The sequence below is a fragment of the Brachyhypopomus gauderio genome, chromosome 12 (genome assembly GCF_052324685.1).
Source record: "Brachyhypopomus gauderio isolate BG-103 chromosome 12, BGAUD_0.2, whole genome shotgun sequence".
NCBI classification, from domain to species: Eukaryota; Metazoa; Chordata; class Actinopteri; order Gymnotiformes; family Hypopomidae; genus Brachyhypopomus; species Brachyhypopomus gauderio.
In genome coordinates, this window is record NC_135222.1 from 16,628,900 (window position 1) to 16,652,354 (window position 23,455).

The 23,455-nt window shown below is 41.6% G+C and overlaps 1 protein-coding gene across 6 annotated transcripts in view; it reads left to right on the top strand.

Annotated features, from left to right (window-relative positions):
• The window catches only part of LOC143527930 (histo-blood group ABO system transferase 2-like), an 89,868-nt gene that overhangs the window by 34,119 nt on the left and 32,294 nt on the right, over window positions 1-23,455 (top strand). For 2 of the 6 annotated variants that reach the window (XM_077023314.1, XM_077023313.1), the window contains exons 2-3: window positions 15,975-16,010; window positions 17,254-17,292. In XM_077023314.1, the coding sequence (XP_076879429.1) occupies window positions 15,975-16,010; window positions 17,254-17,292 (75 nt within the window). Of the gene's footprint in view, window positions 1-10,559; window positions 10,689-15,974; window positions 16,011-17,253; window positions 17,293-23,455 lie in introns of those variants that run through there. The other 4 variants (XM_077023317.1, XM_077023316.1, XM_077023312.1 and 1 more) reach the window with 3 other exon arrangements.

Here is a 23,455-nt window from a genome sequence, read left to right on the forward strand (position 1 = left end):
AAGTCACGTTTTTCAGGGTTCATACACCTTTATAAGGTGGAATTCAAGCACTTGTACGCCACTTTCAAGGTCCATTTCAATATTTCCCAGCATGTTAAACATAATTAAGTTTAAAAAAACGCCCAATCTTCACGTCTTCACGTTCTCTCATGTTTCGTCCTGGAATTACAAGAGGCTCGTATTTGTTAACCTAATACAAGAGAACTATTCAGTCAGACAGATATTTGTTGTGAAACCAAGTAGTTACAATTTCAAGCATTTTAAAGTACTTTAACCTAAATTCCAGCACTTTTCAAACCTGAAACATATAGCAACATTAAAATTGGTCAGGTAAATGTTCATTCCCCTGTTTTGAGGGGTGTTTCTACCGCATATCGTTTCGGACAAAACGCCTATTGTTTCGGACAAAACGCTCGCGAAAGTATAAACGCCTCCACCGTTCGCGCACCGTCCCCCCCCCCCCCCCCCCCCCCCTCAACAACTTACGTTCGCCACCCCCGCCGCACCGGACCTCAGGTCACAGGTATCTGCCAAAACTGGACCGCGGACAAATTTAGTTGAGTACGCCTGGTCTACACTATCACTATAGTCTATCTACTGTCTACTACATTATGGGTTTGGTTCCCTTTGAACCAAACCCATAATGCTTTAGCCCAAAAACCCACATGTCGAGTTACATCTTCTAAATAATCTCTGGTCATTTGGTAAATTACACTTATAGTTGTTATTATTATTATGATTAAACTATGAGCCTCCGATGCTTTACTCTTACTATGTATTTTACCAATTTTACCCAAATTATGTTTACTCATAATTCTAGACAATCCCAGAGATGACCCTTCACACTTTTTTTTTTCTTGTGAGGGGTCCAAAAAAAACAAATCCCAAATCAATTAAACACGTCAGAAAAAGTCCTCAAAATTTAGATCCGCTACTGCATACCAACGTAACAAACAGTTCCACCCGCCCCTATCGGATATCTCTGCCGCTCCGGAGCTAGCCAACACCGTATTACGTCTAATCAGTGCGCTTCTGCCCAGCTGGATCTCTGGCCAGACTGACGGGCGCTAGGCTAAGTCCTATCTCGCGTGGGCGATATCGCAGTATCCCCACCTTATAGACTTTATATTCTCAGGCGATACCTCTCTGTATCCCTGTAGGCGATACCTCTCTGTATCCCTGTAGGCGATATCTCACTATATCCCTATCGTATAACAGAGATCATCCGGCGGGCGGACACTGGCGGATATTTAACACTTAAAAAAAAATGAAAAAATTCCTAGAATTTTATAAACTGAAAATTCCCACTCACTGCGGTTTGTTAGATCGGGCGGAGAACACCACCGGAGACTGGCGGTGACATCACTCCCTGGATAGGTACTTTCCCTTTGCTCATGGGGTTCCCACTTTGCCCAGCCCAGCCAGGGATCTCATCCCCCGGGGAGCATCCTCGAAGATCAGTCACCTCTTCTCCGGGGTGTCTCTCGCCGATCCTGTTCGTGACGCCAAATTGTCGTGGAAATTTTCTAATAAATGGATGAGGACTCAGACGTGGTTAAATGATTAATTTATTACAAAAATATAAATATATATAAATAGGACAAAGACAGATACAAGACAGACACAAGACAGACAGACATGAGAGTCTCATTCAAGCATGACAACTCTGAAGACAGGGGGGCACTCCCCCTGCTTATATACAATCTTAAACACAATTCAGCAATTCTAACAGCAGGTTATCTTTAGCACAGCATGTTCCAAAACATAAGCGTCCAGCAGGCTACTTTGTCTCACATGTGTGTATCTCCTAATATGGACTTCCCTAGAGTTAGCGGAAGCAACTGATGTATCAGTTGAACACAGAGAAAGCTAAATAACCCAAGACTAGTAGCCTAGTGACTACCAGTTAACAGAGTACTCTTACCCTCAGCACTCTCCCTGACCTGGGTCACAGTATAGCACACATGCATAATATGAACTAAACATGGTTACACTGAATCACACTACTTCATTATTGTAGTCCTTCTGCTTAGTCAGAATGGACATGTCCTAAATCATAAAGTTCATAATGATCTCTTATAATAATTAAACATAATCTAATCAATAGTTATTAATCAATAATCAATCATTTCTCTCACACTTCAAATCATGTGTTCCACAATTATTATCTCCCCTGATGTTAGTACTGTACAACCCCCCTATTGCCAACAAAACAACAATGTTTCACAAGATGGGAGAATACAGAAAGAGGGATCTCTCTAAATCATCCAGCAACCTGGGTCCTCTCCTCTGTATTCTGCTCTTCAGCTCACCCCACAGGTTTTGAATGGGGTTGAGGTCTGGGGACTGAGATGACCATGGGAGGAGCTTGATTCTGTGTGTGATGAACCATTTCTGTGTAGATTTGGCCATATGTTTAGGGTCATTATCTTGCTGGAAGACCCAGTGAAGACCCATCTTCAACTTTTGGGCAGAAACCACCAGATTTTGTTTTAAAATGTCCTGATATTTCAAAGCATTCATGATGCCATGCACCCTAACTAGATTCCCAGGTTTCACAGTGGTTATGAGGTGCTTTTCTGCATACTCGGCTCTTATGTCACGCCAGACCCACTTAGAGCATTTGTTGCCAAAAAGCTCTATCTTTGTTTCATCTGACCAAAGCGCACGGTCCCAGTTGAAGTCCCAGTACGGCTTAGCAAACTACAAAGGTTTGCGTTTATGATTGTGAGTGAGAAAAGGTTTTTTCTTTTTTGATTTTCGTGTTGATTGCAAGAAATTGGACTGGAATCAAATTTGTACAGCAATATTGTTTCAATGTATTGTTCGCACTGCAATTTGTTGACAAAAACAAATCTGATTGAAATTCAGAAAAGACTGACAACTGACTGGAAAAATTGCAAAATTAGAAACTAAAGCTGGGCATACACTGTGTGATTTTTGGCCCATTTTCAGCCGATTTTTTACTCGTGCGACTATTTTTGCGATCGGGACGAGTTTCGGCTCAATCGCATGTCGTGCATCGTATAGTTTACACAGGTAAACGAGGAGCGATTCACACCTCACGACCAACTCCCGATCAGAAATCGCAGCGTCGCAAGAATATCAAACATGTTTGAAATTCAAATCGCTCCTCGTGAGAGGTCGCATGAGAGCGTCGGATCATATAGTGTGAGTATATGAATCGTGAGCTGTGAACTTTTAAACCCTGCGATTTAGTCGTACAGTTTGAGCTGGAGCTGAGTACACGATTTAAAATATCGTACAGTGTACGCCCAGCTTTACTCGTGCTAAACAACCTGAGCACACAGCCTCCTCTTGTTGAGGTGTGAAAATGGGATCACTGCCCCCCTATGAGCAGGTCTTGATATCCTATATGGTATAAAAATGCAAAAATGCAATACAAAATATTTAGTAACGACACAATTTGTCAGTGTGCAGCATTACAGTAGAGTGTACATTGTGAATTACATATGTTTTCTCTATGAAAGGCTTGAATGATTGAAAACACAGTTGTTCTTCCAATATTCAGTTGCACCCAGCAACCTGCTTTAGCCATTGTAAGACCATGATTTACATGTAAAACATGTACTGTAGTGTTTAGCATCTATAAATGTTTGCCAATTATAGTAAAGGTTTTTGAGACGCATTTGCAAAATTTGAAACACAATGAGACATGCAATTATGATGCGCCCAAATGACAAGAAGATTGAATGAACAGTTTTGAGAATTTAAATGCTGATTTGAGAAATGAACCAAATCGATGAGAAAAACTAATAATTCCTCTGACAGTAGACATGGACAGGTGTACGCAAGTGGCTATTTACTTGTAGCCATTGCCTGACTTGTGAAGGTCAACACACATCTGCCTTACTTGAATGTTATGTTCCTTTGTCTTTCCCATGTCACGTCTTATTTATACCCCAGGTAAACGGGTTGTGAATTACTAATTAAATGTTCCTACTAGGGGTGGGCATAGATACATTTTTAATCTAGATTAATCTCACTGAAATCTTGAAATTAATCTAGATTAATCTAGATCAGACGTACTCAACTGGCGGACCGCGGTCCGGATCCGGACCCGAACGCAGTCCTGTCCGGACCCAATCTCATTCCTGATTAACTGGATACGGACAAAAAAAAACATATTTATAATTTATGACGGGAGAATTTATTTTAAACCGGAGAATTGAAATTGAATTTTTTGAATAATTAATTAAAAAAATAATTGAAATTTATTGAAAAAAAAAAACGGGATCATCTCCTGTTTCCAAAATGCATCAATGACTGCTTGAGAAAGCTGTTCTACTTTAAAACTTGAAGAAAAAAAACATAGTACTGTATGCCTACATACTTTAAGATGGCATATTCAGTCAAACATGAATTTGTAAGCCTACATACTGTACATTAAAAGGGGTTGATAACATGTTTATTCAGCTAAACATGAGATTTGAAATGTAAGCCAACATTTAGTACATTTAACCTGTTTTCGGCGGCGGCGACTCAGTGCTTGACCCAGCGTCAGCAGCATTAGCAAACGGGTGCTTTGCATTTAAACGGTACTTCAGACTGGTAAAACTCCTACAATAAACTAATTCAGCCTTGCATAACAACTTTAGTCTTGTCAATGTCTCCATTAGGAAGCTTCTTAAAAATCAATTTTCCATGAAGCAAACCTGGCGGCTTCGTGGCTGCATCAATGTAAGCACACGTGCGATTTGTTGTGAGTGGTAATTCACAGGTTTGAAAACTTGTTCTCTCCCCCTTCTGTACAATTTGGTTAGGAATACAACCAAGCTAAACTATCAAGGTGAATGTCATCAGTTTGCTTACCTATTTTGACCCAGTTCCCAACCCAACTTTAAGAATAGATTAATGGCGATATTTTTTATATCGCCCGATAAGAGTATCACATTATCGAACAACATTAACGCAGATAATGGCCCACCACTAGTTCCTACATATTCTGGGGTGGGTTTCCCGATAACAAACCATCTTACAAAATTACGAACAACTTTGAGAACAACGTAACTTTAAGAACACCAAATTTACGAGTGTTTAGCAAAAGCCTTTATAGTCTCCAAATTTATGAAGTTCTAAGCAGTTCTTAGTAGACTCCGCCTCTGCATCTGCACTGGAAAAGCTCCACTAATCGAAAACCGAACCACCGATTTACATACATTTTTTCATTATTACGACGCAAAAGTATCATTGGCAAATTGACAATCATAAAAACTAACAACTAATAAGTGTTGAAATTTCAAGTATAAGAAAAAATGAGTAGAACATAAATTATTACCTTTGCAATTCTGACCAATTGTAGGCTTTTATCAAGGCTATAAATAGGGCACACAATGAACCTATCACACGTTATTCAAAACCATGGCAAACAAGCAGAGAAAATGAAACTTTCTGTCAGGCATGGCATGTGCGACACAGGGGCGCAGATGGCACTGGGGACAGGGGGGACATGTCCCCCCCAGATTTATATTGACCCCATCCGAAATCTAGCATCTAGATTTCGTGTCCCCCCCCAGATTAATATTGAGGTCATCAACAGGCGGACCGCGGCCCGGATCCGAACAAATTACGTGTCCCCCCCGCTCAACAAATTACGTTCACCCCCCCCAACAAGTTACGTTCGCCGCCACTCCCGCTCAACACATTAAATTACGTTCGCCAAGTCGGAGATATCTGCCAAATTTGGCGCACGGGAAAATATAGTTGATTATCCCTGAACGTATATATTGTACAGCTTGGTCCCCCTCACTTCAGAATTTCCATCTGCGCCCCTGCCGAGACAGGAACTGTGGTATTGTATGAGGAAGTCAGGAGTAACAGAAAAGTATGTGAGGGTGGTGCAGGATATGTATGAGAACAGTGTGACAGCAATGAGATGTGCGGTAGGAATGACAGCTGGGTTTAAAGTGGGGGTAGGACTACATCAGGGATCAGCCCTGAGTCCCTTCCTGTTCGCAATTGTCATGGACAGACTGACGGACAAGGTTAGGCAGGAGTCCCCTTGGACTATGATGTTTGCTGATGACATTGTGATCTGTAGTGAGAGTAGGGAGCAGGTAGAGGTGAGCTTGGAAAGATGGATATATGCCTTGGAGAGCAGAGGAATGAAAGTGAGCAGGAGTAAAACAGAGTACGTGTGTGTGAATGAGAGGGCAGACGGTGGACAGGTTCAGTTACAAGGAATTGATTTGATGAAGGTTGACGAGTTTACCTACATAGGGTCGAGGATATAGAGTAATGGAGGAAGTGAAAGAGAGGTAAAGAAGAGAGTGCAGGCAGGGTGGGGTGGATGGCATACAATATCTGGGGTGATCTGTGATAGAAGTGTGTCGGCTAGAATGAATGGAAAGATCTATAGGACAGTAGTGAGACCTGCTATGTTGTATGGACTGGAGACAGTGGCACTGAAAGAGACATGTGAGGGAGATGCAGGTGTCTGAAATGAAGATGTTGAGATTCTTATTTTTAGTGATGAGGAAGGATAGGATCAGAAATGAATTTATTAGAGGATCAGCACATGTAGCATGTTTTGGAGATAAAGTTAGAGAAGTGAGATTGAGATGGTTTGGACATATACAGAGGAGGGAGGAGAGGTATATTGGTAGGAGGGTCTTGAGGATGGAACTTCCAGGCAAGAGGAGGAGAGGTAGACCTAAGAGGAGGTTTGTGGATGCTGTGGTAGAGGATATGAGAGTGGCTGGTGTGTCAGTGGAGGACACTCAGGACAGAGCCAGATGGAGGATGGAGGAGTTTGATAAGCTGTGGCGACCCCTAAATGGGAAATAGCCAAAAGAAGAAGAAGATGTTAAGCATCCCTAGTCCTAGGAAATATAAGGATATATATATATTACTGCGTGGCGAAGCAATGCTTTAGTAACAGCATGCACACATTTAGATACGTCAGCTTTGCTTAGTCCATGGGCATCACCAACAGTCTGCAGAAACCCACCTGTGGCATAAAATTGGAGGGCTGTCAGTAATTACATTATGGAGCTAAGGGCAAAATACTGCATTCAGGTGAACTACATGGCTTCGTGGATTACGTCATCTTCTTAATATATTCAAAGCCAATACTCTGAAGAGCTGCCATGTTCATCACACAAGCACAATTGCTTATATGTGCTACCAATTAATGTAAGGAATGCCGTCTGATATGTCCCTCCCAGCTACACCTGCTACTAATTACCACGCCCCCTTTTCAGTCACATATATACACCTTCCCACCACTTCCTCGTCGCGAAGTAGTGCCGTTCCCATGCAGCATACCAAGCGTTTCCATTGCCTGTTTGATCTCCTGTGCTTTGACCCTTGCTTTCTCTCCAGACCTTGCCTCCTGCCTAGCCCTCCTGTACCTCCCGGATTCTGCCCCCCCGTTATGACCCTGGACTGTCCTGACCATCCCACGAAAACGCTGCTGTTGTTACTGCGCCTAGCGCTAGTGATACTCGTGCCGTTTCTTGTTAACGTGACTCATTTGAATAAAAGCGGTATACTTCTCTGTCTGGTCAATACGTTACAATTAATCAATCCATTTTATTGGTTAAGTTAAAAGAACAGGCCAACTTGTATCCATTTCTTTGCAAAGAATACATTAATTTTGAAAGTCTGAAACGCTATTAACTGCACGATGATGAACGGAGAGATTTAATTAAATATTGGGAACAAATCAACTAATGCTAAATAATTCAAAGTAGCACATTTGATTTTTGTTGACACTTAATGTGGTATATGCGATGTAATTACTTCAAAAGAAAATAGGCTACTAGGCTAATTATACACATAAACGCAAAAGTTGTAATGCCGTGCTTAAAACCAGTGCGAGTGAAATTAGCGCCTCTATCTTTTTTGAGGTAGAACTGCATGTGAGCATCGAGTTAAGAAGAACTTAGTGATTTACAAATGGGTCCGGATATTCTTAACTTACAAACGACTATAAGTACGATGTAAGTTACGAAGAGTTTCGGGAAACAATTTACGATAAATTTAAGAATATTCGTAAGTACGAGGTTACGAAGTACTTAAGAGTTTTGGGAAATGCACCCCTGATCAACTTCGTAAACTAATGTAGAAGTGACAGAAATACTTTAATTACATTTATTTCCTAAGAATTGTTAGGGGTGCCAGTAATTGTGGAACAGGTGATTTTTTGAAGAATTATTTCATAGTGAGGGATGTTTTTCCCCCTTAAAATTCACTTGAGTTGAAGGTTACATTTTTCTACAATTTTCAGTGTGAGAGTATGTTTCCGCAATAAAAACCGAATTTATTTTAAGGCTTTTAACACATCTTTACCAGGGGTGCCAATAATTATGGAGGGCACTGTATAACCGGACATAGAAATGCAAAACAATACTACTGGGGGGGAGCTAAGCGTTACAGCTCCTCTCCTCTCAGTTGATCTTTCTTATTCAAACGTCCATAAAACACTATCATTTTGTGTTTTGTGTTTGAGGTGTGATTGATTTTACTTTCCATCACAGTGTGTGTGATGAGAGTCTGATGTTGTATGCAAAGCTTGAGCCAGTTAGTTAGCCTCTCCGGTAGAAAATGAACTACTCTGTGTATAATCATAGTCCTTCTGTTTAAATCTATATACAGATCAAATTAACTACTACTACTGTTTATAAATACAATATTTAAATCCATACATGGATAAAAATTGGTTCACACATACAGAAATTGTGTTTGAATACCTACAGTGAGAAAAATAAATATTTGAAAACCTTGCAACTTTGTAAGTTCTCCCACTTAGAAATGGAGGGGTCTGAAATTTTCATCTTAGGTGCATGTCCACTGTGAGCCATAATAAAATATATATATATATATCAAATCCGGAAATCACAATGTATGATTATCTAATAATTATTTGTGTGTTACTGCTGCAAATAAGTATTTGAACACCTGTGAAAATCAATGTTAATATTTGGTACAGCAGCATTTGTTTGCAATTACAGAGGTCAAATGTTTCCTGTAGTTTTTCAATAGGTTTGTACACTCTGCAGCAGGGATTTTAGCCCATTCCTTTACACAGATCTTCTCCAGATCAGCCAGGTTTCTGTTGTTGTTCAGGTTGTTCCCTGAAATCTCGCAATACATGGCACCAGTCATCCTCTCCTTAATACAGTGCAGTCGTCCTGTCCCATGTGCAGAAAAACACCCCCAAAGCATGATGCTTCCACCCCCATGCTTCACAGTTGGGATGGTGTTTTTGGGATGGTACTCATCATTCTTTGTCCTCCAAACATGGCAAGTAGAATTCAAACCAAAAAGTTCTATTTTGGTCTCATCTGACCACAGAACTTTCTCCCATGTCTCCTCTGTATCATCCACACTTAAGACGGGCCTGGACATGTGCTGATTTAAGCAGGGGAACCTTCCGTGTCATGTATGACTTTAAACTATGACGTCTTAATATATTACCCACAGTAACCTTGGAAACAGTGGTGCCAGCTCTCTTCAGGTCATTGAGCAGCTCCTCCCTTGTAGGTCTGGGCTGATTCCTCACCTTTCTTAGGATCATTGCTACGTCTACAATTTTGTCTCTGGTGTCTTTGGACAGCTCTTTGGTCTTACCCATGTTAGTAGTTGGAGTCTTACTGCTTGTGTGGGGTGGACAGGTGTCTTTATGCAGCTAACAACCTCAAACAGGTTCTTCTAATTTAGAATTATAAGTGGTGTGGAGGTGGACTTTTTAGAGGTGGACTAACAGGTCTTTGAGGGCCAGAGTTTTTGCTGATTGGCAGGTGTTCAAATAAATAAGACAGAAGTCAAGAAGAAATTTCATCCACACAGAAATGTACACACACATACATTCATATGTATTTCATGACATTTAGAACATTTTAAAACCTGTTTGACTTGACTTTAAGCTTGTGTGACAGACATTTCATTAAAACCTCATAGACACTGGCCTCCAGATCCAGTTACAGGATTTTAACACCATGTAGAACAGCAGAGTACCCACGGTTACCCAAGTGTACCTATAGTCATCCTATCATGTAATCAATGCGGGCTAGTAGAGCAACACAGCACAGTTTTTATTATACTATCACCAAAAGCTAAACTCAGAATTCACCCTGATTTCACATTAGATATAATATCACAAATTTTTCATTTTAAACACCTTTGACTTGTCTTTATTATGTTGTAGAGACAGTGTTTTCACAAAACATTCACAAATATGAAAAATGTAAAAAGCATAGTTCAGTCTAAAGCAGCATGTCATAATGTACCTTCTGTTCAATGATTATTAGTACATTATAACACTGGGATTATGTACAGGATTGTGTTATTATTGTTATTATTATTATTATTATTATTATTATTATTATTATTATTATAGACAGGAAAGCACTCTTTCAATGAAATATGATCAGTGTCTGTAAAGTTCTGCTGGCAGTCCAGGTTGAATATTTTGGCAATAGTTAAGTACAGGGAAATCATTTATATTTCCCTGGGCCTTCTGAGACATTCCTACTGCCATGAGGAGGCTGCTCCTCCCACATTTGTTTCTAGTGGTGTTTGGTGTATGATTTTTTGTTTCTTGTGGGGAGTATTCTGTGAAAGACGACTGCACCCTTGTTCTACTCTTCAAGAGCACAAGACAGCACCATGAAGAGGAATATTTACCTGTTCGTTCTGGTACTGGCAGATGTGTTGATAATTGGGTATGTAATTGCTGATTTTTAAATTGTTTTTAAAATACTTAAATGATGTAACGATTGGGGCTGAGCAGACAGATTGGGGCAAGTGCAGGAACAAATTATATTTCTTACAATAAAGAGGCAGCCAACCAAACAGGGGAGTAAAACAAAGCATGAGGAAATACACATGAATAAATGGCTAACTATCTGTCGAGGGGCTAACAGGTGAAACACTAACGGGAGTACAACCACTAACTTACAAAAACTAATACACATTACAGTAAACAACACATAAAACAGGCAAAGAAAACAACATGAAATACTAACGGCAGGAAGGAAAGCTAAGAATAAACAGAAGTGTGGAACTAAAACATGTACAAACGGAACTACGGGAACCAGGAAAACAACGGAGACGACATACAAGGAGTGTCGGGGAATAATAACACAGAAATCAATTTCAGACAATGATAACACACAGAACTAACCAGAACACAGGAATAACTAGGAGACAGAACACAAAGAGCTACTTACAATAACCGACAAGGGAGGTTAAACAGAAAGGGGAATAAATACATTGAAACCCCGGAACTAAACATGACATAGGTGGGAACAATAATTAAATGCTACCCAGCACTGTCAAAGGTGTCTGCTGCTTCTGTCTCCCCATTACACTCACATCCCTGTGCTGCTGCTTCCTCTTTAGTTCTGTATCTTTAGCTGTTCAGTTTCTTGTTCAGTTGCACCTTAGGTGATGTGCAATTTATCTCAAGGTATAGGACAGGCATGGGACAGTGATGGAAAAATCAGTGTCTCCAGTTAAAAGGATGTTTTCCTGTTTAGTATGAGTTTGAAAGCAGCTGCGTAAACCTTTTGTTAAACACATCAATTATGTCCAAATTGATGTAGAAGTCAACCATGTAATTTTCTTCAGGTGATTCTGGAATATAAGGAGGGGCTAAGAGATTACAAAAAAAGTCACAGGTCACAAAGACACTTTTGGCCAATGGCCCCTTGGCAGTAAAACTGGTCCAGGGGTTGAAAACTCAAGCTTGTAAGACTGCTAGATGTAACGGTACTGCACTGTGGCACATCTGGACTAGTCTGTACCAAGGGCAGGAGCTCCCCTTGGAGCTTTGCTAGACTGTAGGCCTGGGTTGAGCTGTGATGAGGCACATAAGGAGCCTAGCAAATAAGGGAAGTGGTTGATTTGGCCAACAGCAGAAAAGGTGGCAGAGATGTGGCAGTGTATTATGTAGTGTACACAGTTCATTAGAGCTTATGATTACTCTTCAGACAGCGGTGCGACAGATATTTGCATATGAGATTACATAGACATTTTCATATAATAACTAAGAGGAATATACAAATTGACAAATTGAATATACAAATTCAAAGGCATGTACATATTCAAAGTATGTACACATTTGATTAACAATTCACAAATACTTTACATTTTTGCTTAAATCAAAGTTCAATTAACAATTCACTGTCAGACTCAGAATGCAGAGACAGAGTTGTTTGCAGTTAAAGGTATAGATTAATATACAGGGAAAATCCAAACTCAATGTAGTAAGGCAGGTCAGAAACCAGGTAGACAACAGTAAAATAGCAGGCAAACCAAATGGGGCAAAGGTTAAAGACAAATCTGATGAAACATGAAAAGACACGAAAACCAATAGGTCCAGAACTGAGACTGAAAAAATGAGACTTTGCAACAAAGAGTAGGTAGGAAGCAGTGACGTGTGCAGATACTGTTCCTTTTTATACTCGATCAAATTAAAAATAGCTTTTTTACTTTTATCTAATATTATTTCAAATGTATTGTACTGCCTTTATAAAAAAGCTTAACATGTACAGTATGTTGTAGTAATATATTTTATAGTGTTACCTTAGTCTTATTAGGCATATCTGAAAATATATATTCATTTGTCACGTCTGTCTCCACCCCCTCGCTACTAGTCGTCATTCCTGTCATCCTTGTCCACGTGTACAGTAAATATAAAAATTCTACACAGCCCTGTTCAAATGCCAGGTTTTTGTGATGTAAAAAAATGACAGCAAGACAAATATTTTCAAAACTTTTTCCACCTTTGATGTGACCTTTAAAGCAGAAAAATATTAAAATAAAATAAAAAAACTTACAATAACCTGGTTGTATAAATATTCACACCCTTTAACTAATACTTTGTTGCAGCACCTTTGGCTTTTATTACAGCACTCAGTCTTTTTGGGTAGGAGCCTATTAGCATGACACATCTTGGTGTGGCAATATTTGCCCACTCTTCTTTGCAAAACCATCTCCTTTGCGAGGATTGCGAGGCCATCTCCTGTGCACAGCCCTCCTCAGATCACCCCACAGATGTTCGATGGGATTCAGGTCTTGACTCTGGCTGGGCCATTCCAAAGCCTTATTCTTATTCTGGTGAAGCCATTCTTTTGTTGATTTTAGATGTGAGATTTGGGTCATTGTCGTGCTAAAAGATGAAGTTCCTCTTCATCTTCAGCTTTCTAACAGAAGACTAAAGGTTTTGTGCCAACACTGACTGGTATTTGGCCCTGACTAAGGCCACAGTTCCAGCTGAAGCAAAACAGCCCCAAAGCATGATGCTGCCACCACCATGCTTCAATGTAGGTATGGTGTTCTTTTGGTGATGAGCAGTGTTGTTTTTGTGTATTTTGCCAAATATACCTTTTGGAATTATGTCCAAAATGTTCAACCTTGCTTTCATCAGACCATAACACATTTTCCCACATGCTTTTGTGTAGCGGATACATATGTTAGTTTATGGATTATGAACGGGGCACCATCCTGATTGCTCAGGAGCCAGTATTGTGATAACGGAGATAGGTGGAATATGGTTTGATCAGTCTCATTACTAAAAGGTTAAGTTCTGGTTCCGCGCAGTAACCTAATACTATCGACCAAAATATGCATTTACCACCGTAACCAGATGAATAAATGTCCACATTTATTAAATGGTTAATATTACAATTGATATAAAGAATAGCATATGAATGATTTGGCTCAAAATGAAACTAAACCTATATGTGAATCTATTGATCTAAATCAGGGATATAATAGTGAACAACAAAGAACATAAAATTAAGCCACAACAGCGAATGATAAACAACTGTCGGTGATCATGAGATTTATTTATTTGACTATCCTAAGGCTTGCCTAACTAGCGTAGGACTCAGGGACGGACACGAGGTCTTTAGAGAGAGAATAGAAAGGAGAAAGAGAAAGTTTGGGCAGGATAATGGTAACAGTATTTTCTATTTTGGACTCCGGGAGAAATAGAAGCTGGCAACCCCAAAACAGCATATGAACTGAGCGTCTTACTTCGAAGAAGAGGCGTGGTTACGCGGACCAACCGGTGCGCGTTCACGGTTCGTTTCTTGCAGAGCCGTATTCACCGTATTTCGCCACGCCCACTTTCAAGTGTGTGTTTGTTCCGCCTTTGTGTTAGAACTTCCGGTCAGCTATTTTTGCATTAGTGTACACTACTACATTTTAATTATTTTTTTTCATAAAATAGGCATTCTTGTCTATTTACTTCTTTACTTAATTACTTACAATTACAAAATGAATGCAAGGAAAAGATGTGGCCACTGATAAAATAGTTACTTATCTGATAGCCTCACAAGCACCCAACGCGTTTGCTTCATCGGAGCTTCATAACCGAGCCATTTCTCGGGATAAGGATGATCTGGTGTTGGTTTCCCCTCCACAAAATGATAAGAGCAGACGTATGGACGTTTGGGTGGATATTTTAAATTTAGCGCCTTCAGCCTTAGACGCAGGTCCTCTTCTTTGGAAGGCGGTGGATATAAGTTATAAGGTGCCCCGCAACACTCAGATCTTTTCGAGCTGTGTTCGTAACACTGTTGGTCAAGCACTGCTACATCTTTGTGCTGCGCGGTTTGTTTACAAGCCCAGCGAGCCGCTAATACTTTTAAAACCGGCGTAGTGGAAAACTGGAGACTAGCGGTATGAAGTATCTGTGATATTGTGATTGTGATTTGAGTCTCGTTGGTGAGACGCGATTCTTCTGTCACACATTTGGAATAAACCACATACGAGGTTCAGCAAAGGCACCGCACACGACTGAGGGAGGTTTAAAAACTACTGACACTGTTATTTTCTTATTAAAAGTGAGCGCAGGTCAGTGGCGTTGTAACGAGTGTTGTTAACGGAGTTTATCCACTTTTTACCTAGAAAACAACAGTTGTGTACATAACAGAGCTCGTAGTGTGCTCCAAACGTGACAAAGTCCTGAAGCATATCACGACTTATGTTTATATCAAAGTTTGTGCTTGTTTTTTTACTTAATACTTAATTTGTGTCCATTTTACATCCCCCCGCTAATAATTTACACTCGCCATCCCCCCTCTTGTGGCTCTTGGTCTCTGACGGGTTGGCCACCTCTGCTCTAACTGAACATATTATGCTAGTCATTTTGTGTTTTTGTCGTTTTGCTTGTAATCGGTATCAGCGTATCCGTAGCACCGGAAGTTCCAACACAAAGTCAACCAAGATGGCCCTGCCCAGCGTTGTCATGGAAAATAGCGTGAATAGAGAGAGAGTTGCGACAACGGAAGTTCAAAACGCTTGATGGTCACGTGATTCACAGAGGCTTCAGATAGTTCCAGGAAGTTCAATTTGAGCGCATAAACACACAGACAGAACTGCGATTTGAGGATTATTGTGAACATATAGCGACCAGCTTTAGGCTAATTTTAGAGCATATTGCTGTTTAATGCTTTGATTGTTTTATAATTGTTATATATTACGTTCATTTATATATTTAGAGCAGTGTTCTCAAGTCTCACGCATTGAGCGTGTGACACACGCATTTTACCGTCTTCACACGCTCTCACGCCACACTTCCGATTTCACACGGCGGAAAAAAAAAAAAATCTAGTTTATTTACCTCTGGCGATCGATTGCGAAATACAACAACAACGTTTTGTTGTTTTCCCCTCCCCAGTTTTGTTTTAATGGAAGCAAACGGTGAATGTAAATGGATACGCTAATTGAGAATAGGGAACATTGGATATAAGAGGGTGTTGTGTGCTTCTTTGAAGGATATGTCCGAACTGGAACTGCCAAATAAACACCGCCACCAGCTGAGTACACTACATTTTTTTTTTTTTTTTCATTTTTTAATTTTCTTCAGTAACATCAAAATCAAAATGCAGAGCCCAACTGGGTAGCCGTGGTTACATTACCACTGATATTTTTATTTTCTGGCAATGGTTTTTTTTTTTTTACAGTGCAGATAATAATGAGTCTTCTTCCTCCCTCAGGTGTATTTATTATGGATTCGTCTCATCCTGGTTTAGGTGAGTTAAATTGTTACAAACACCATATGTGTACATACAGTGTTGCTTGAAAGTTTCCTTGAGATTCCTTGAGTAGTTTTACCATGATTCTCTTATTTTATCATTACCAGTTTTTGTATATGAAACAAACGAGACAAAAGTGCAGCACATCACATTAACTCAATAAGGAACATGTGAGTCAAATTACAAGGATGAACTCACACACCTACTGATTCATGTAAACACAAGCACATGCAGACATCAACAAACGTAACACACATAGACACACCCAAGGGAGGAGTCGGGCTGAACAGTGACACCAGCAGACATGAAACATGAAATCAGAGCATGTGATCAAATCCTTGGGAAAGTATCTGAACCACACTGATTAAAAAAGGGAGAGGAAGGTGTAAAGCACACAAATCAGCAATGCAGAGTGGAAAGAAGACATCTGAGGACATCAGGAAGATGGTGGTGACAGCGCATCAGTATGGGGAAAGCTACAAGACTCCAAAAGATGACAGCACCATCCATCCACTGTAAGACAAATAATTTACAAATGCAGGGCACTTAGTATTACCGCAATTCTGACCAAAAGTGGGTGGCCATCAAAAAGTACACCAAGAAGCACCAGAAAAATAATAATCTCCATACTCCAACTCCACCTCTCTGAGAGCATCTGGGATAAATGTACAAGCATGGTGGTGGAAATGTGATGGTCTGGGACTGCTTTTCTGCCTCCAGACCTGGACGACTCCAGGGAACCATCAATTCTCAGGCCTATCAACAAATTCTTAATCAGAATCTGCTGCCATCAGTCAAGGAGTTGAAGCTCAGACAGAAATGGAATATGCAACAAAACCCAAAAGCATTCCAGCAAAACTAGCAAGGAATAGCTTAAGAGAAAAGAAGATTTGCACTCTGGATTAGCCCAGTCAAAGTCTGGAAATGCTGTGGCAAGATCTGAAGACGGCAATACATGCAGAACATACAGTATTGAAGAATATTGAAAATATATATCTTTTTTGTGTGTCCCTGTGTGTATTTGGAAGGTCTGCTTAAATATATATATATATTTGAATGATTATTTCATAAGATTATTAACTTAACTTATTAATTTTTTTAGAAAAGAATGACCATATTTTGGTGGTCATATTTGGGTGTATATATAGCAGTTTACATGATCTGTAGTAGGTGTTTCATAGATAAAGACACATGCATACAGTGAGAGACATTAACAATATTAATTATAATCTGTTTACAGTGTAGTAAAGCAGAGGAATCAAATGCAAACATTCACTAGGTAAGTCCTGATACTACATGTGTGCATAAATTATGTGAAATCAGAGCATCATAAAAGTTGGGATCACTTTCTAATCCCTGAAGTGTTTTATTGTGACACCAATAAAATCAGAAACATGTACAGTGGTGTGAAAAAGTGTTTGCCCCTTCCTGATTTCCTGATTTTTTCCATGGTTGTGTGGCATGGTCGTAAGTGTACCTTCAGTGCAATACCATCACGCCCACTGTAGGTGAGGCTTGGCGCCAAAGGGGGGCAATAAAAGGGAGCACACCGTGGTGTATTCACTTCCTGTCTGGGTACACGAAGGCCTTGCACGTTGTCTGGTGTGTGAACGCCATGCCTGGAAGAACTGAGACTGTATTGGTGGCCATCCAATTGAGAAGCAGAGAGTTATACACAGCGGATTCAACCGATTGTGAAGCGTTGACGTCAACAGTGACCTAACAGGTGTGGATGTGAGCGTTGCCTGCGTATCTGTCGGCTACGGAGCCAGTAAGCCTCTTAGGGCAGAGTGAACAATTTCATCTTGAACGGAGTGGAGCTGCAGTTGGGGTGCTTGCAGGCCACTGTTTTTCCCTACCGAATATTTTTAATTATTTTCTGCAGTTTAAGAGATTGAGGTTCACGACAAGGTGCTAATGTATGCAGCGCTATGAGTATATCTGCTGCCAAACCAGCTATTTTATAGTTTGTTGGGGGTTAAGCCTGTGCTAACTTGCGTAGCGCTACGAGTATATCTGCTGCCAAACCGGCTATCTTATAGTCTGTTGGGGCTTAAGCCTGTGCTACTTTGCGTAGCGCTACGAGTATATCTGCTGCCACACCAGCTACTGTATAGTCTTTTGGGGGTTAAGCTTGTAGCATAACCGTAACAGTTGTGATAGTCCTGCACAGATCTTTTATGTCCAGTATCTGGTTATTTTTATTTGTTTGTTTGTGGTCAAGGCGTGGGCCGCTCCAGCGTCCAGGTTGTGCCCTTTGTGGGGGTGTTGTGTCTAGGTTGTGCCCTATGTGGGATGTTTGCTGTGGCAGTGTGGCTTTCTTGGTGAGCACAGTTGGTGCAGCTGCTTAGTGTGGTTACAAGGATTTGGTGTAGTAGAATTAGCATTTGTGGTCATTTGGAAATAAACTCTGTGGGTGGTACATAGCCTTGGCCACGGGGTTTTTAGTCTGTGCAGTACTACTTAGTTTTTGTAATAGCTTAACTAGCTTATTCCCCCAATAGAGTGTCTATTTTTATAACAAAGTTTGTATATTTTTATATTTGAAAATAAAAGATATTGTGATCCAATTAGATACCTGTTGTGTTATTGGCTGGTTCTTTTTACTCATTTACTTGAGTGGCCTAGCACGGGGTCCCCTTCCCCATCTTATAGGGGTGGCGTAGTCAAAGGTTATCTGCATTGTGGGTGTGCATAAGTGGGTGCGTCAGTATTGGGTGTAGACTGAGCCCATTAAAGTTAAAGTAAACAGCACACCATTACAGTTGTGTCACGTATGGCTACATCCCCCTCCCTTTGCTGTCACTCCAGTGTCTCTGTTGCCCGTTAGCCCTGCCCTGCTTGTCTGTCTGCCTGGTTTCTGTCTGTCTGCCACGCCTGTGTCGTAATTGTCCTCAGCTGTGTCTTGTTAGTTCCGTGTACTTATAGTCCCTGTGTTTCCCTAGCCCCTTGTCGGTTATTCGTTCTCTCGTGCTTTGTATTCATGTGCCATGTTCCCGGTGTTTATACTTTCTGTTGGTTTATGCTCTGTTCAGTGTTATCCTGCCTGGTTTTGTATCGTGTCTGTCTTGATCATGCCCCTGTACTTGTCTCACTTGGATGGGTCTCCGGTTACGACTCCTGCCTGTGACTTCGACTATGATTATGGAATGTCCTGTAATAAATCTCGCTCTTCTCAGCGTTTGTATCTGTCCCCTCGCTCCGCAGCGCATGCTGCGTTACAGGTTGTCACACTTAAATGTTTTGGAACATCAAACCAATTAAAATATTAGTCAAAGACAACACAGGTAAACACAAAATGCAATTTTTTAATTAAGGTGTTTATTATTAAGAGAGAAAAAATCCAAACCTACATGGCCCTGTGTGCACCCAAACCTAATAGCTGGTCGGGCCACCCTTAGCAGCAACAACTGCAACCAAGCGTTTGCGATAACTTGCAATGAGACTTTTACAGCATTGTGGAGGAATTTTGGCCCACTCATCTTTGCAGAATTGTTGTAATTCAGCCACATTGGAGGGTTTTCGAGCATTAATGGCCTTTCTAAGGTGATGCCACAGCATATCAATTGGATTGAAGTCAGGACTAGGCCACTCCAAAGTCTTCATTTTGTTTTTCTTCAGCCTTTCAAAGGTGGACTTGCTGGTGTGTTTTGAACAGTGGGGAACCGCCAGGGCCCTCTACGCCCTCTCAGAGGGCCTAAAATATTCTTAAAATATAAATATATATAATTTATAAAAACTTTTTTATCTACTTACAGTTTGAAAATCGACATCTAAACAATTACAGAAATATAAGCAAATAAATTATTCACCTAAATTATTCACCCGTGTCTATTCAATCTGTGTTGGAAGATGAGGGGTTAAGTGGAAGCCTGTGTCTTTCCCTATCAGGACTGTGATGCCCGCTGTTCGTTTACAGAGGGCCAGGCAGTTATAATTCAGCGCAATACCATATTCAAATGACAGCAAAATTGACCAATCATATCTTCCCTCTTAGTGGGTGGGCTTAACTGTATGATCATTTCCGCACGCTATGGCGATGCTAGCTGTCGTTAGCGTACCACTGCTAGCTAGTTTCGATTCATTCCTTTGATGCCCTCGTGCGCGTTGTTTACATTTTCCGCTTCCGAGGAACACGGAGCTGTGAACCTCATTTTGTTGGAACCTTATTTTGCTTAAGAAGTTATCAAGTACATATATTATTGTTTATTGCATTTCTAAAGCTGTACTGTCGTCTCAGTTTTTTATTTTTAATTTATTGCAGTTAATTAGGAAAGGAAACATTTATTTTCTGGGAGGGGGGGAGCGGGCCCAGGTTTAATGGTCACGGTTCGCTACTGGTTTTGGATCATTGTCCTGGAGCAGAACCCAAGTTCGTTTCAGCTTGAGATGACGAACAGATGGTCGGACATTCTCCTTCAGGATCTTGGTAGACAGCAGAATTCATAATTCCATTTATCACAGAAAGTCTTACAGGCCATGACGCAGCAAAACAGCCCCAGACCATCACACTACCACCACCATATTTTACTGTTGGTATAATGTTCTTTATCTGGAATCTGGTTTCTTTTACGCCAGATGTACTAGGACACACACCTAAGAGTTCCAAAAGTTCCAAAGAGTTCAACTTTTGTCTCATCAGTCCACAGAATGTTTTCCCAAAAGTATTGGGGATCATCAAGATGTGTTCTGGAAAAAAAAATAGACTTTAATGTTCTTTTTGCTAAGCAGTGGATTTCAATCTTGGAACTCTGCCATGTAGGCCATTTGTGCCCAGTCTCTTTCTGATGGTGGAGGCATGAACACTGACCTTAACTGAGGCAAGTGAGGCCTGCAGTTCTTTGCATGTTGTTGTGAGGTCTTTTGTGACCTCTTGGATGAGCCGTTGCTGCGCTCTTGTGGTAATTTTTGGTGGCCAACCACTCCTGGGAAGGTTCACCACTGTTCCATATCTTCGCCATTTGTGGACAATGGCTCTCACTGTGGTTCTTTGGATTGCCAAAGCTTTGGAAATGGCTTTATAACCCTTTCTAGACTGATAGATCTCAATTACCTTCTTTCTCAATTGTTCCTGAATTTCTTGGCATGATGTGTAGCTTTTAAGGATCTTTTAATGGACTTCACTTTGTTAGGCAGGTCCTATTTAATTTGACACCTGGGTGTGGCTAGAGACAGTGTACTCAGGTATGTTTTAACAAGGGGGCAAACACTTTTTCTCACAGGGCCATGTAGGTTTGGATTTTTTTCTTCCTTAATAATACACACCATTTAAATAGCATTTTGTGTTTACCTGTGTTGTCTTTGACTAATATTTAAATTGGTTTGATGTTCCCGAAACATTTAAGTGTGACATACATGGAAAAAATCAGGAAATCAGGGGCAAACTGATTTTTTCACACCACTGTACATATGAAGAAAATAAAACACTAAATACAGGTTTATTCTTTGCTGAAACAGCTTCCCAGAGCTTTAATTATTAAATTCATGAAATATTCACAAATGTATTTAAATCAGACTTCATACACACATACCTTTTTCACTCAGTCCTGTCATAGCTCTTGTAACTGTTACTGGAATTTAATAGTGCATTACTTGCAATGTGGTGCAAGACACATTTCTGAGATATACTTTCCAAAACATGCTGATATTTGTGTATGATATTGTAACGGGCTCGAGGAAGTCGAGGATGCAAAGACGAGGTGCGTTCACAGGCTACGTTTATTAGGCTTGACGCTGGACACACTCACAGTGTGTCGAAACAACAGTTACAACAGTACACGCTCACGGCGTGCTGAAATACACAACGGATATCACATTAAAGACGAGCACCAAACAATACAAACAAACACACTATATACACGTAGCCAACAAGCACAGCGTGAAACACATGTCTAACGAGACAAGTGAACACACACACACACCCAGCCACACCCATGGACGTACATATAAAGACATGGACAACATTAACACATGCCCGAAGGGAGGGGTTCGGGGCTGTAGCGTGACAGAGCCCCCCACTAAGGGCATTACCCGTCCCGGGGTGCCTATTGCAGCAACAAAGCCCCGGACACACAACGATGGGCGGATCCGGAGCCGCCGGAATCACGCGTCCCCAGGAGATGTCGACCCACAGTGGAGAGCCCGCCACACCAGCCTAGAACACCCTCCCTGGGAAGACAGGGGAAAACACGTTAGACAAAACAGGCACGTTCACAAAAATACAAAGAGGCACATGTAACACGAAGGGGAACAAGGGATTGGGGAGAAACACCAGGACAGACAAAAACACAGGCACAGGGATCAGGGGAAACAGGAGACCAGGCTTCCACGCTTGCAACCCCTCAAGCCTGAGGAAAAGGGCAGTCCTGGGGCGATGGGCTTCGATCCCGATCCTTTCCCCTTCTGTCCTCTCGCAGAGCCCCGCGGTTGCTCCTCCGCATCGGGAGCCACAGTAGCTTGCGCAGGCTCCTGTTCCTGGGCCGGACGGCGTGCGGTCCCTCTGGCAGACACTGGAGGGCGCTGTCCGATGCGAGGCTGCCTAAGAGTACTGGGGGTCCTCGTGAGGGTGCTCTGCAGGGTCATACCTGAGCCACACTCCTGGAGGGGGAGCTTTATGCGGCGACTCTCGCCTTACCTCCTCAAGCTCCATCTCATCCTCTGAGGAGCAGCAGCTCCTCATGCTGGTGGCCTCAGGTACATCCTCTCCTCTGAGGAAGATCAAGGAGTGTCCTTGGCCCGGTGATCCCTCCCCCACGACTTCACAGTCACCTCAGAGCACTCCGAAAGGGCCGACTCTCCGCCTCCTCTCCCAAGCTTGCTACACCCTCTGACCCTCCGGACGGAGGGGGGCTGACGCTTTCACCACACTCCTCTGTGTCAACCGCGTACTCTGATGGAGGGGGACTGATGTCATCCCCCTCGTAGTACACTGTGCTGTCAGAGCACACTGAGGGGCAATACTCTTCCTTCTCGGAATCCTCCTTTTCCGTCTTGTACTCCAATGGAGGGGGGCTGACGTGATCCTGCTTGTAGAAAACGGTGCTTTCAGAGCACACTGAGGGAGAATACTCCTCCTCCTCTGAGTCCTCATCCCCAAATTCGTCCTCTGGCGGCGCAAACACCACCTCTCCGGTGGCAAGCATCAAATCTCTTTCTGTGTCTATGTGCACCTCTCTTGCCAGGGGGGAGGAGTCCCTCGCCGACTGACAGGCACGGTTTGACCAGGCTTCATCCGTGAGACTACGGTAGTAGCCTGCCAGTCCTTCCAGCTTGACGCTGGACACGCTCACAGCGCTTAACAGTACACGCTCATGGCATGCTGAAACAACAGTTCAACACACAACGGATATCAAATTAAAGACGAGCACCAAACGATACAAACAGCCTAACAAGCACCGCGTGAAACATTAGTCTAACGAGACAAGTGAACACACACACACAGA